This window comes from Electrophorus electricus, chromosome 18 (genome assembly GCF_013358815.1).
Source record: "Electrophorus electricus isolate fEleEle1 chromosome 18, fEleEle1.pri, whole genome shotgun sequence".
NCBI classification, from domain to species: domain Eukaryota; kingdom Metazoa; phylum Chordata; class Actinopteri; order Gymnotiformes; family Gymnotidae; genus Electrophorus; species Electrophorus electricus.
In genome coordinates, this window is record NC_049552.1 from 8,701,690 (window position 1) to 8,715,846 (window position 14,157).

Below are 14,157 nucleotides of genomic sequence, written 5' to 3' on the forward strand. Positions count from 1 at the left end.
ATCAAAAGTTTCTTTTCTTAATGCTGCCTAGATGGATGTCTTAATGCATTCTGGCTGCACTCCCAGAATTAAAGATGATGAAAGGTTCTGCATGCTCCTGGCATTTCTCTCTTGAGGATTCGGGGGTGCCTTGGGTCAGCAGACCATAGTCCTCCATGCAGTGATGATGAAAGGATGGCTTCCTCTCTCAGCCACTGGGTCAACACCGGGGAACTGTGCAACAAATGCTCTGCACATTCTGCTGCTCAAGGTCACAATACACTATTACATTATACAAAAAAATACAGTTATACAAAAATACAGTTATACAGTAATACATATTGAATTTGTAATTAAACATGCAGACTAACCTGTTGCAAACAAACAAACAAACAATTAAATGTCCTATAATTACTCTGTGGTAAGTGTGTAGTATGAACTCTGAAGACAAATAAAATTGTTCTTGACCAGTCCAAACTGGGTGAGGTGCAATATTTGTGTGTCCATATACGTAGAGATCAGAGATGTGTGTGACAGTGGTGCTCTGTAACCCAAGTCACTGGCGGCTTTCCGCTGAAATACCCTAGAGAGAGACGCTCACAGCGTCCTTCCTGAGGGGCCGCCTTCACCTCTGACCATGAGACACACTCCCTTTTTCTTAACCACAATCCCCTAAAAGTTCCTTAATACTTTGGTAAACAACACAGAATTTATTTATTGCACAAAAATGTGGTGAATTATGTTGGTATGATGCAATATAGCATGTTTTTTTTGTAACCTGACAGTGTTTGCACAACTTTAATCTTCTGAATGTCATGAACTGGACAGTCACATTTTCACACTGAAAACTAGATTTGCACTGCTCGACTACCAGAAACTTGCGTCGTGGCAGTGACAGAGTAAGAGATGTCAAGCTGTATCTCAGACTGCCCTCATTACTGTAAGACTGGGTTAAAAATGATAGGTAATAACACCTGCACTATTCAACAAAGAGACACAAAATGTGAGTGGGCATGCTCTGTAGGCAGTGTCAGTTTTTCCACTCTCTCACGGTGATGTTGAGACCTGAATGTAGGAGGTGCCTGCTGCAAACACTCACAGACGTGGCGGCCACCCAGAACGCCCATGCAAACAGACCCAGCTGACATCATTAAAAACAGTCTGTTTCACCTAGCAACAGCAGTCCACTGCCTCAGCTAGTGAGAGCTGTTTACCATTGAACAGGACGTTGTGGTGAGATTTTTAACACAGCTAGTGAGAGATTTTAATACTACTAGTGACATGTTAACACAAATAATCAGAGATTTTTACACAGCTAATGATCCCCCAGAATGAATAGTAGACCTGAAGTTATAAAGGGAATCAAAGGAGAGGTAGTACAATCAGTTTAATAACCCGATGTTAGCAGTAAGGTAAAGGGAAATGTAGCAAGGGAACCTTAATCACAGATTCTAATCTCAGGCTCACCTCATGTTTCCAAGAATGTAGCTCAAGTTCAGGATCTCCTGTCAAACCAAGAGCCCCCAGAAGAGTAGGTAGCAGGCCGCATAATTCCCACCAACAAAATAATCCTTCACCAGACTCACTCCCCAGCCCTCCCCTCCAGCTACACAGGGACATTGCAGGCTGAAATCAGACTCTGGAGACCTGGATCTGCTCTAGCTACAACAAAAACAGCAGCAGCCGGGTGCTAAAGAGCCTGCAGGCGACTCTATAGTTCTGCAAGCCAGCTGAGGTGACAGCTCTACCCATCTGGACCAGCGCAGGGCATGCTGGTTAGGGTAAGGAGGCTTGTGCAGGCAGGTAGTGGGAGAAAGCAGCTTCCTGCCCCATGCAGAGGACTGGGAAACATACTCAAATAGCCCAAAGGTGCTTTTTGAGTTTTAATGAACTAACAACTTTGAGGAATGTCTAGTTTTCTTAAGATAAGAAGTACATGTACTTTATTTGAGTTGAAATAGTAGATTTGCTGTGTTCCCACAGCTTAATTTTTTTTTACTGATCATCAAAAGGATGTAAGGAAATACACAGGTGTTAGTTTTCCCTGTCTTTCAATTTTTATGTCTTTGCCGCAGAGTGGTATGTACTGGCATTGCACAACAATTTTTTTGTTTGTCAGCGGAACATTTCTAATTCCTTCTCTCAATTTTCCTCCTTCCCCTTTCTGCCCCTTAAATGTTCCTCCCCTCCACGCCCCCCCTCCATCTCAAAAAGCAGCTCAGGGCTCGCTCAGGCGTGCGCGGGCGTTACCATGGAGCTCCCCGTGCTGCTCTTGGCACTCCTGCTCCTGGTATGTGGACTCTTCCCTACACTGGAAAGCAGCGTGGCAGCACAAGAGTTCGACAGCAGCGATGAGGATCCTGAGCCAGGGTTCATCTCGGCCTCGCACCTGCACCGGGCCCGCCGCTCGCCTGAAGTGGCCCCCCCAGACAAGTGCTCCTACACCTTTATCGTGCCACAGCAGAAGGTCACAGGGGCCATCTGTGTCAACTCGAGGGAGCCAGAGGCCTTGCTGGAGAACCGGGTGAACAAGCAGGAGCTGGAGCTCCTCAACACCGAGCTCCACAAGCAGAAGCGGCAGATCGAGACCCTACAGCAGCTTGTGGAGGTCGATGGCGGCATCGTCAACGAGGTGAAGCTGTTGCGCAAAGAGTCGCGCAACATGAACTCCCGTGTGACGCAGCTCTATATGCAGCTGTTGCATGAGATCATCCGCAAGCGCGACAACTCGCTGGAGCTGTCTCAGCTAGAGAACAAGATCCTCAACCAGACCTCCGAAATGCTGCAGCTCACAAACCGCTACAAGGACCTGGAGCATAAGTACCAGCATTTGGCCTCGCTGGCCAACAACCAGTCAGCCATTATTGCTCTGCTGGAGACGCAGTGTCAGAGGGGACACCCAGTGATGGTGCCCCGAGCACCGGCCCAACCCCAACCACAGCCACAACCTCAGCCCAGGCCCTCTCCACCCATCAGCAAGCCATACCATCCACCTACCTTCAACCGCAACAGTCAGATAACCAACGAAATTCAGAGTGACCAGAACCTCAAAGTGCCGCCGCCTCCATTACCCACAATGCCAAGTGGCACGCACAGCCCTTCCCCAACCAACATCCCTTCAGGTAAGATTTGGCTGTTTTCCTAAAAAAAATTTGTATAGAAAGGTTAAAAATTGTGACTTGCATAACTCTTCAGTTAGTTACTCATAGACTAGAGCCTGAATCATTTAAACTTCACAGTGTTATTTCACAGTGCAATTAGCAGCAGTAATAGTTTTTTTCAGAATTAATGTTTTTTTAGAATTAATCTTTACTAAGAATTAACATTAGGATGTCTAGGTATCCCATATTTAACCTTTACTGATATTACGATGTATAGGTTTCCAGTGTTTACAAGTTTTGTACTCTAGTCCATCACATTGGATTTTAAATGAAACAATGACTGTGAGATCAAAGGGCAAAAGGACAGCTTTAGGGTTGTTATGGTGTTATGGTTACGCTGTTAGTTACAGCGTTAGTTCGAAATACAGATTCAAATGCATTTCCATCTGTTATCATCTACTCATTCATGTTCATTTTTGTTCCTTACACCAGTGATTTTCATCTCTTACCAAAAATGTAGGTGGAAGATGTAGGTGATAATTTGTGATGTGCCGCTAGATTCCCCCTATCGTACTACAACAATCTTTGTTTTCCTGCTCAGGGAGACAGACTGCATGAAAAAACCCTTGGTTGTTTTCTGCTACATAAACATATTGTTTATCCTACACAATGGCATTTTAACACTGAAACGATCATGCCTTTTCTAACCATTACTAAGCATAAAAAGCTCACAATTAAAGTTAAATGCACATCAATAGTTATAATTAGAACAGAATTATAATTTTTCTCATGATGACTTTTAGATTTAGCTTGATTCAACTTCACAGTGTGATCAATACAAAGTAAGCAATTTTATGACAAAGTTCTTTAAAAACATGTTAAATAATAAAATAACACAGGATTATGTACTTTTTTCACAAACTACCTGCAAACCCTCCACAACTCTTAACTAAACTAAACTATAAGCACAACATAATTAAAAGCTGTCTTTCCTCATAAGTAATACTGGCTATGTTCCTTTAAGTAAATGCAAACCAAATGTTTTGGGTTTCATGTTTTTGGGTTTCATATAAACGACAGGCCAAATTATAGCCATGGGCTATATGGTATGTTCAGTTCGACCTATTCTGACTTTGATAAATTCTTTCCCCCCTTTTCCCTTTGGTTTTGTTTGTCTTTTACACAAGGATATACCAATACCAATACACTTTTGTCAAAGTTAAAAAAAAAAAAATTTGATGGGTTTTGTTTTTAAATCATTATCATGATTATCTGAATCTTTAGACTAGGTTATAATAATAGAGAAAATTACAACTATTTACATAAATTATACAATTCTAACAATAATTTGAGGCCGGTAGCACCTGTGTTATAGGAATAGCATCTGTATGCTATCTGTATGCATAGACCCCCACAATCCTTCTTTTATTTCCAATCCAATGTGAGGAGAGTGTCAGAAAAACAAGTGTCTCAATGGCCTATTATGGAGGTGCTTTAGGTACATCAAACATAAAAATGAACACAAGTAATTATAATACAAATAAAATTTTTTTTGTGTGTGTGAGATGTAAACCCTTTCAGTTCAGAGTGTTTTTGTGAGATGTTACCCCTTTCAGCTTGGCGATCTGATTGTGTGCATGCGTATGTGCTGCACGTTACCTGCTGATTCGGCTCTGCCCTATCCCTGCTTGTTCATTCATTCCAAGAGTGCTTGTGAAAATGCTGTCTCCCACAAGCTCTCCTGTAGGAGGAGCGCTTAGTTGCAGCTTTACAATGAAGTGACTGTTGGGGCTCTTACTTTGAAATGCACATGATATGCACGGTTCAAGAGATGGAAGCCACGAGCAGAGAATATTCTGAATTAGCCCTGTACTCTATTTGTAATCCTCAGGGAGCGGGCGTCTGTTTACAGAATAGTGACTCTCCTTTGTGCTCAATGAATATTTGTTTGATAAAAATCTAAATATTTCCAAATATTTGTTTGATAAAAATATAAATAGCCTTGCATTACCAGAAGCAGAAGTAAATGGTTCTTGGCAGACTGCATGCAATGTATCTGTATGATGGTTAGCCATATGTCCTTATGAAAAATAATGGTTGTGTGAGGTAGGATGGGGAAAAAAGGATGTCACAATAGGACCTTTATTTTGTATGGCTTTGTATCTTTGACTACACAATAATAAAATGTGTGCCAAGACACATGACATATATATCCTTATGCATGGATACGAAATGAGGTCTTTTTGGGCTTTGTTCATTCATTTCACACACACACACACACACACACACACACACACACACACACACACAACACACACACACACAACACACACACACACACACACACACACACACACACACACACACACACACACACACACACACACAGACACACTTTAATAGAGATAACTAATTTACATTTTTCAAACTCTCTGTTCTCCAAGTCAATGTGAATGTGGAGAAGACCAGTTTGGAGCTCAAGTGTTGTTGCTGGAGAAGAATCTGACTACTCTGCAGATATGTTTGCATGTGCCATTAGCCAGCTGAACACTTTGAACTGCTTATATGTATGAAAAACGCTATACATATAAACGTGGTTTACCTAAGGCATTACCATTATTGGAGCATAGTTGTTTCAGATGGCAGTGCACAGGCAGATAAGGAGACTAAGATAAAGAGTCTTAGACACAGTGAACTATTCTTTCTTTTAGTGTTACAGAGACTGTCTGCTACTAACAAGCAGGAGATAAGATATCTGAGCTACAGAATTAAATATTTTTTTTGTTGTTATTTTAATGTTAACTGCAGTGGCACTGACAGGCCAGCTCCTCTACAGCTAGCACAAAAGAACAACAGAATGAAAATGAAGGAAGTTTGTTCCCGTGGGGTTCTTTCCTATGCCGGGGTAGCTAACATTTTTTGCAATGACTGCTGAATTCTGCATGTCATATAAATGTGGAGCAATTTCCTGCCCAGGTTTGGCTGTATCTGACATGCAAAGCAGAGAAAACCCCTGGGTGAATGAGAAGCGAGCTTTTGGAATGTGGTCATGGTGACAGGAAAAGTGGCAAGTAAAGCCCAGCCTCTACAGGAAAGAGGGAGGGTGAAAGAGAGAGAGAGAGAGAGAGAGAGAGAGAGAGAGAGAGAGAGAGAGAGAGAGAGAGAGCGAATGGGCTGCTGGATTATTTGTAACTTTGATTTAACATGACCTGCACATCTGAAAAACCTCTATGGGCAGCACCCTTACATGACTCTAGCCCTGAGCGAATGCCAGCTCAGTGCTACATACCTTGTTCTCCAGTGCATAATGTTTCTAATCCTTTCCATCTGCATGTTTACACATTCAATTTAATATGACATCGCCACACCCTCTTCTTAATCTTCCTTTTAATGTCTCTCCTCTCATACACACACACATATGCACACAGTTTTAATGCCTCTTTTCACACACACACACACACACACACACACACACACACACACACACACACACATATATATGCACAGTATGCATAAGTAAAAATTCAGGACAAATCAATAATCCCAAATGCCTACATTCTCTTAAATAAAACTTTGCTTTTATAAAATAAAACTGCTTTAACAGCCATTATCTTGAAAAGCATACTTATAATTCTTGCTCCATTTCTAATTGCTTATTTTGGGCAAGAAGTGCTTTAAGCAGCTAGGCTTCATACTGTAAATTCCTCTCCCACCATCTAAACAGAGGGAGAGTGTTTAAAAATGCTGACACATGGACTACAAGGGAAAACAAGCCAGGCTCCAAAATAATAAGCTGACAAACTTGGAATGGTCTGCTCAGAGATCTCAAACGGTCAGTGCAAGCACACTGAAGACCTGGCCATCTGGCACGCTCAGAGCACCATGCAGAAAACCAACCCAATGCAAAGTGAACAGAACTCATTGCCCAATGAGAATTTTTGTTAATGTTAATGACATGTTAATGCATCAGATTACTGGTGTTATAGCTTTGCAATTTCCATAAGATGTGTAGGAGTGCTGAAAGATGTTCATATGTACTTGAGGGAGACAGTACTGCGAGAGTGTGTTACTGTGTTACTGGAAATCATGAATGGTGAATGGGAAAGTCATCCACTCTAATCCTCTAGCTAGACTGGCATTGCTAATCTCAGTATGGTTTACTGTAACAGCAGTCTATCAAGTACTCTGGAGTTGATAATGCATGCGAACAAATGAATATCCATGCCTCTTTTGTCTTGAGTGTATGCAACATGAAAACACAGACAGATGTGCACAGACGTGCATGCATGCATGCACGCACACACACACACACACGCACACGCACACGCACACGCACACGCACACACACACACACACAAGCACACAGATACTCAAACACACGCACACAGACATAGACACACACACACACACACACACGCGCACACATACACACACACACAGGCACACACAGACACATGCGCACACAGACACAAACACACACACAGACACACACACACGTACACACAGATGGACACACAGACGTGCACACACAGAGATGGGGACACACACACACAAACACACACAGACTCATTCAGACATGGCCAAGGAGTTATTATAGAGTAATCTTTTTTCTACATTCACGTTAAATTACTGTGGAAAAACACTTGAGGGGAGGATGACGGAAGCATTAACCCATATGATCTACTGCCTCTATTGCTGGTGATTGGTAGCAGAAGGAGTGAGAAGAGAAATGTGACCATGGTAGCAGTAATGTCTGTGTATGTGCACATACGCATGTGTGCTCCTGTTCTCACCCTAAACCTTTAAACTCACTGTATCAACCTTACAATAACTTAATAGTCCTGCAAAGACTGTGGACTATGACCTCAAAATCGAAACTCCGAGAAACACAGAACTCTGATAACTGAATGTGGTCCAGAGTAATAAATACTTTACATTGAATCAACCCCAAATCTTCAGTAGCAAAAAAGGAAACTGAAATCTGTAGTATATTTTTCACAAACCTTAAGCACTGGGATCCTCTAGAAATTCCTACTATTGTCCAAATTGTCTTACTACAGTCCTTATACCTCAGGCGTAGAAACTATTATGAGATATAGGCTTTGATGGAGCTCAGGGAAGCAACTTTGAAGACCTGTTTCCAAACAGCTCATCCATCACATTTAACCCCACAATGATGAGCACATCTGCCAAGGACAGGCTACCTGGTTAAATGAAGAAACTAAGAGACAGAGAGTGCTAGTTAGTCCACAGGTCAGCACTAGGCCTGCCATTTAAAGGCACCATATGAGTAAACACTTGAAGGTTTGCCAGACTACAGCAGGCAAATGTTTGGGCCTGCCCAGCACTTACAGAGATTAGCACCAAGCTTGATGTTGGAGGAGGGAGTGGACCTACTCTAGCGCCTCAAAGATTGCATAAAATTCAGACCTGGGGCCTTTTTAAAATATTTTAAAACAGCTGTATATGAAATTTCAGAGTTAATTAATGCTGTACAAACTAAAATGTGACCTGAAAATATGTGACGATCGACCCACGTTTCCAACATACAAATATTTCTATTGTAGCAAATTTCTACTAATATAGACTAATATAAAAACACATACGCTCATGTTTTTATTTTTCAAACTGGTTGCACATTATCCACCTGAAACAATGATTGACCTTTTTTTTTGTATATTGTTTTTGGATTTTTCCCCCCAATTTAGTCACATCCAATTCCCACCTATCAGGTAAGTCTCACTCATCACACATCAGCTGCCAGCCAGGAAGGAGAGGGCTGTCATGTTTCCTCTGAGGCACATGCAGCCAATCACCGCAGAGTAAGGATCCGCGCTATCCACCCCTTTGTGATGCATGAGCTCACAGACACCGATGATTGGCCAGTGTCACTGTAACTGAAAGGGGATGATGATAATGAATGCCTCATGAGGCAATATCGTCTTCCTAGACCTCTTTTAGCAACCCTGTGCAACCAGCTAGCACAAGTTTGGAGAGAAGAACACATTGGGTTTTATATGCAAATTAGTTAAAGGAAAGGCAGAGTTGAAAAGTGTGCTCAGTTCATTCAATTGTTCAGGTGTTCTCAATTATAGGATATATTGTGAGTTATAAACAACTTTGTCACACCAGTAGTGGAAATGAATATTCATTTGTAAACTCGTTTTTATAAATCATTCACTGAGCAATTTTCTTCAGAACAAATTTCTAAGACATTTGCGTTCGTTTTATAAATGAGGCCCCTGGTCTGAGGTTTCATCTTAAGTGTAAGGATGTGTCTTGACCTTATTAGAGGCATTGGGTGTAGTTTTCTTGTTCTCTTTACTTATTTTTCTCTTTTCTCTTTATTACATTTAACTGATTGTTTTTGCTGTCAGATGGTGTGCTTTTTGCATTCTTTAAATTTGTTGGCTGTGAACCTTGAATGGAAATTTTGCACAAGCAACAATTTGCTGGGATTTTGCTGCCATTAAAGTTATGATGTCACATTTAATTCTGAGTCCAATTCAGTCATTTAGAGAGACTACCAAGGACATATTTTACTGTCGTATACCACAGAGCTTCAGAAAAACAAGGCAATTGCCATTTGACATTCAATGTTGGCTTAAACAGCTCCACACTCAACCAGAGAGCAAAAATGACAATATGATTGCTTTAAGGAGCCATTCTAAAATCTAGGATGAAATACTCATCATATATTGAAAAATGGAAAAATATGCAAGTTGGATCCATTTTTGACATTATAACGTTATATTGTGCTCAGCGAGCTTTGGAAGTACCTGCTAATCTAGCTGCTACTGTTAGCAATCAGGTCTCTCTTTGGCTTCCATGCCACTGTTGTGTTTGGCTGCAGGTGACTTCCCAGGTCAGAAATGGCAGCCAAAGTCAATGTTGTTGATTTGCTGAGAGCTTTTCCAGCCGAGAGGAAGAGGACCAAGTGCTCTAGATGCAGTAGATCACTGAGGGCAGCTCACAGGAGCTGCACATCTAATCTTCGGTTACTGCTCTCAATTGTCCCACCACACTGATGTGGACCTTTGGGATAAGGCAAAGGCTCAGAAGCAGAGGTGCTGAGGAGAGCTCAAAGGTGCTTGCTGCTATTTGGTTCCTGGCTCAACTCCTTTCTTTGCTCAGGCCCATGGAAGGACTGTCTCCAGGCCCTGGAAGATGGCAACACTAACAGCGGCATGTACCTGGTGAAACCTGACAACACCAACAAGCTGATGCAGGTGTGGTGTGACCAGAGACAGGACCCTGGTGGATGGATGGTCATCCAGAGACGCATGGATGGTTCAGTCAACTTCTTCAGGAACTGGGAGACTTACAAGGTAAGAGAAGCCAGAGGCATGCCTTTTAAGTAATTTAAACTTCAACTGGTGATGGGAACTTGCTGATGTTATGATCTTCTCTAGACAGAGTCTGTAATTATCAGCAAAAGCTTCTGGCCATGGTCTCCTACAAGAGTTGGGCCAGAGATTATTCAGCAGGCCCCATGGAGGTCTAATAAAGAACATATGCTGGGCCTAACACCACATGAGACAGGAATGCCTCAATACAAACTGCAAACCATTACTAAATTATTCCCCGAATACATAAAATGAGTAATGAATAGAAAGGTCACAGAAAGGAAAAAAAAACAAACAAAAATAAAATCTCTTATATAACCATTCTTTAAGACTAGAAAAGAATTTGTATTTGAAATGGTTTGTGTAATGTAAATATTTGCATCATAAGATAAATGTGGTGGTAAATGAGGGTAAACTTCAGAGAGCAGATGATTTGCATGAATCCATGCCAAGCTCAAAACAAAACAGGTCTCCAAGACATTACCAGAGCACCCTTCAACACATGGCAGATTGAACATACAGGAATACTAGGGACAGTTTTCTATGAGACAAAGCACATGTTGGCTAATGAAAACCATATCAGTTTAGTAAGGGAAGATCCAAGGTCTTACATACATCCTGAACCCCACTAATTTTATATGCATATAAGAATACACTAAACATGTAATAAGATGTAATATTCAGCATTCATTAACCATCTGTTCCAATGTACATCTTTCAAGACCCTACCCAAAAACCATAAAAATGATTACTCAGCAAGTTAACGAAAGATAAAATCAGTCAGCAAAGTACAAGTTATGAAATCACTCAGCAAAGTGGCAGCTGACACCCATGGTAAATGATGAGGATCGGTCAGATTTCTGTCTCTCTCTGGTTCCCATAGCAAGGATTCGGGAATATAGATGGGGAGTACTGGCTTGGCTTGGAGAACATTTACTGGTTGACCAACCAGGGCAACTACAAACTGCTGGTGACCCTGGAGGACTGGGCTGGACGCAAAACATTCGCTGAGTATGCTAGTTTCAGACTAGATCCAGAGGCTGACTTCTACAAGCTCAGGGTGGGCCGTTATCATGGCAACGCAGGCGACTCCCTCACGTGGCACAATGGCAAGCAGTTCACTACGCTGGACAGAGATCATGACGCATACACAGGTAAGGCCCATCAGCACATATGTCAGCATATAGCACAGCAACAGATGTCTTACAAAAGGGCCAGAAGACTAGGAGAAAAACTAATTTGATCCTTCACAAAGATCTGAACAAGTTAGGGAATAAGGGAATAAGTTAGGGAATAAGACACTTGAAACATTGGACAACAAATGCTAAAGACAAAATGTTTACCAGTCCATTGGTATTCAAATGTGGACCTTGAATCCAAATGCGGTCATGGATTTTGTATTCCCATGGTAATTGATCAAATAAATTCATGATTAAATAAATTCATGGTTGGCCACTTTTTCATCACACCTGACTCCTAGGTAATGGGACCCTAGAAAATCAGTAGACCTGGACCATGAGGACTGTAATTTGAACACCTCTGAACTAAGCTTTCCTACTACTAATATGCAGCCATTTATTTACATTTACATTTTATTAAAAAAAAAAACAAAAAAAAAAACCTAGGTTCTTTTTTTTAGGTAACTGTGCCCACTACCAGAAGGGAGGTTGGTGGTACAATGCATGTGCCCACTCAAACCTCAATGGTGTGTGGTATCGTGGAGGACACTATCGAAGTCGCTACCAGGATGGAGTGTACTGGGCAGAGTTCAGAGGAGGAGCCTACTCTCTAAAGAAAGTGGTGATGATGATCCGGCCCAACCCCAACACCTTTCACTGAGCAGGATATGAATGGGAGATAAACTGAAGACCATCCCCTATAGTTGCCATATCTATTGGAATGCAACTCTGATTTGATTTGTGTCATACATGTAGTCAAGCATGCTGAAGCAGATGGAAAGATGATGATAAAGGCAACTTGTGACTAAAGGGACACTCAAATTTCAGTGACTGCAAAATAATTCCCCTTATTGCTTTGTTATCTCTAACTGTTTGGCCTTTCTATTCTACTTGTCATAATGGTTTCCACTCTGTACTTTTGTAGGGAAAAGGTTACAAGCTTTTCCATACAGTTTGAGCTTTGTTCAGACAAAGAGCATAGGCAGCTTGTATTCATCTAACTCGTATAGCTGTGCTTCTGTTAATATGGTTTAGGTTGCCCTGTTTTGAGTGTCTATTTCAAATATGATTGCAGAAAGAATTAGTGCGTATATTTGACATAAGACACAGGACACTCACTCCAGAAAATGTTTCCTTATGAGATGAATATCTTAATATTTATTTCAGGGATTACAACCTATTGTTCAGTTTCTTGAAATGTTATACTGCATAGTTATGCATAAATAATGTGCAATGTCAGAGATAAAAGAACATAGTGAGAAAAAATCATATAGTCACCTAGGAAGCCTTTTCTATCAAGTCTTTAAGTAGCAGACTGACCATCAGGTCAGGATCCATATGACTGCTGATTTGTCACTTCCAACAGACACACAGGACATTCTGTATATATCCTTTCTTAAATGTGAAAGATTAAAGATTAAAAATTTGAACTGCAACTATTTCACAATTTTACTGATGTAACAAGAAAGTGATCAAGTAAAGACAAAACTACAGCTGATTTTAGTATTGCTCCCTTTTTCATGTAGCCTTAAACTGGACACCTAATACACATTCAGTATGCAAACTGCAGTGACAGAACCACATTTGGTAAAGATTAAATGTCACACAGTTAAAGCATATTAAATGCCTGACTCAATGCACAGCTGTACTAATGATCTTCGCTCCAGTTCCATACTTATATGTTTTGATATAAATGTAATCTCAGTTTCAAGTATTCTGCGTTTATAATGTGTTTATTCTAAATTTCAACACACTTCCAGGTTTGCTTCTGAAGAATCAGAAAACTGTATGTACTGTATAAATTAAAATGTTGGAATCAACTGGAGACCCAACATACTTTTGTATATATATTAATTTTGCTGAAAATATTTGTAATGCAAGTGTAACAAATATAGCCTGTATCATTAAACTGTTGCAATAAAGAACAAATGTACAGCTCCAGGAATATGGGGATGTCTGGTGAATGCATAATGCGTTGCAGGAACAGTACACCCTTGTTTATGTTCATATTTCAGGGTTAGATGTATAACATTTACATTAACAGACACCTTTGTTCAGAGTGACTTACAAATGTGTAAAGTGCTTTGTTTCTATAAAAACATATCCTTACCTACCCAAAACATATCCTAATAGGATAGTGTGAAAAATACTACACTGGTAAATTAAAATGTTTATTTATTTATCATTTTTATGCACATATATAAGTGCCCAGTGAGTGAGACTTCATTTGAAAACAGTCCATTTCTAAGATATTCTGACAGCCAGGGGACGTTCATTCTGCCACCTGAGTGTCAGGTTACAGAAGAGTCTTTATGTATGCCTTCTTTGTGTCTTGAATGATGGTGGCTATAGTGATGGTGTATAACAACTGGAGAGCCTGCATATGAAACGCAAATTGCAGGCAGCTATCAAACATCCTGAGTGAGTATGATCATTTACACATAATTCCTGTAAAACACTGTATTTAATTCAAAATACTCCTACATTACCTACAAAGCTCTAAATTACCTCCTTCATATCTGTCTGTTCTTCTCCTTCCTTACAATCCTACTT

General features: G+C 40.7%; 2 protein-coding genes across 8 annotated transcripts in view; one reads left to right on the forward strand and one right to left on the reverse strand.

The window, feature by feature from the left end:
• Nucleotides 1-13,549, forward strand: part of angptl2b (angiopoietin-like 2b) — a 17,903-nt gene extending 4,354 nt beyond the window's left edge. Inside the window, exons 2-6 of one of the 3 annotated variants that reach the window (XM_027009822.2) lie at nucleotides 117-250; nucleotides 2,197-3,101; nucleotides 10,215-10,408; nucleotides 11,310-11,580; nucleotides 12,066-13,549. In XM_027009822.2, coding sequence (XP_026865623.1) covers nucleotides 225-250; nucleotides 2,197-3,101; nucleotides 10,215-10,408; nucleotides 11,310-11,580; nucleotides 12,066-12,265 — 1,596 coding nt within the window. In that variant the 5' untranslated portion in view covers nucleotides 117-224 and the 3' untranslated portion in view covers nucleotides 12,266-13,549. Of the gene's footprint in view, nucleotides 1-116; nucleotides 251-2,193; nucleotides 3,102-10,214; nucleotides 10,409-11,309; nucleotides 11,581-12,065 lie in introns of all 3 variants that reach the window. The other 2 variants (XM_027009824.2, XM_027009823.2) reach the window with 2 other exon arrangements.
• Nucleotides 1-14,157, reverse strand: part of ralgps1 (Ral GEF with PH domain and SH3 binding motif 1) — an 86,132-nt gene that overhangs the window by 43,778 nt on the left and 28,197 nt on the right. The window lies entirely within an intron of this gene.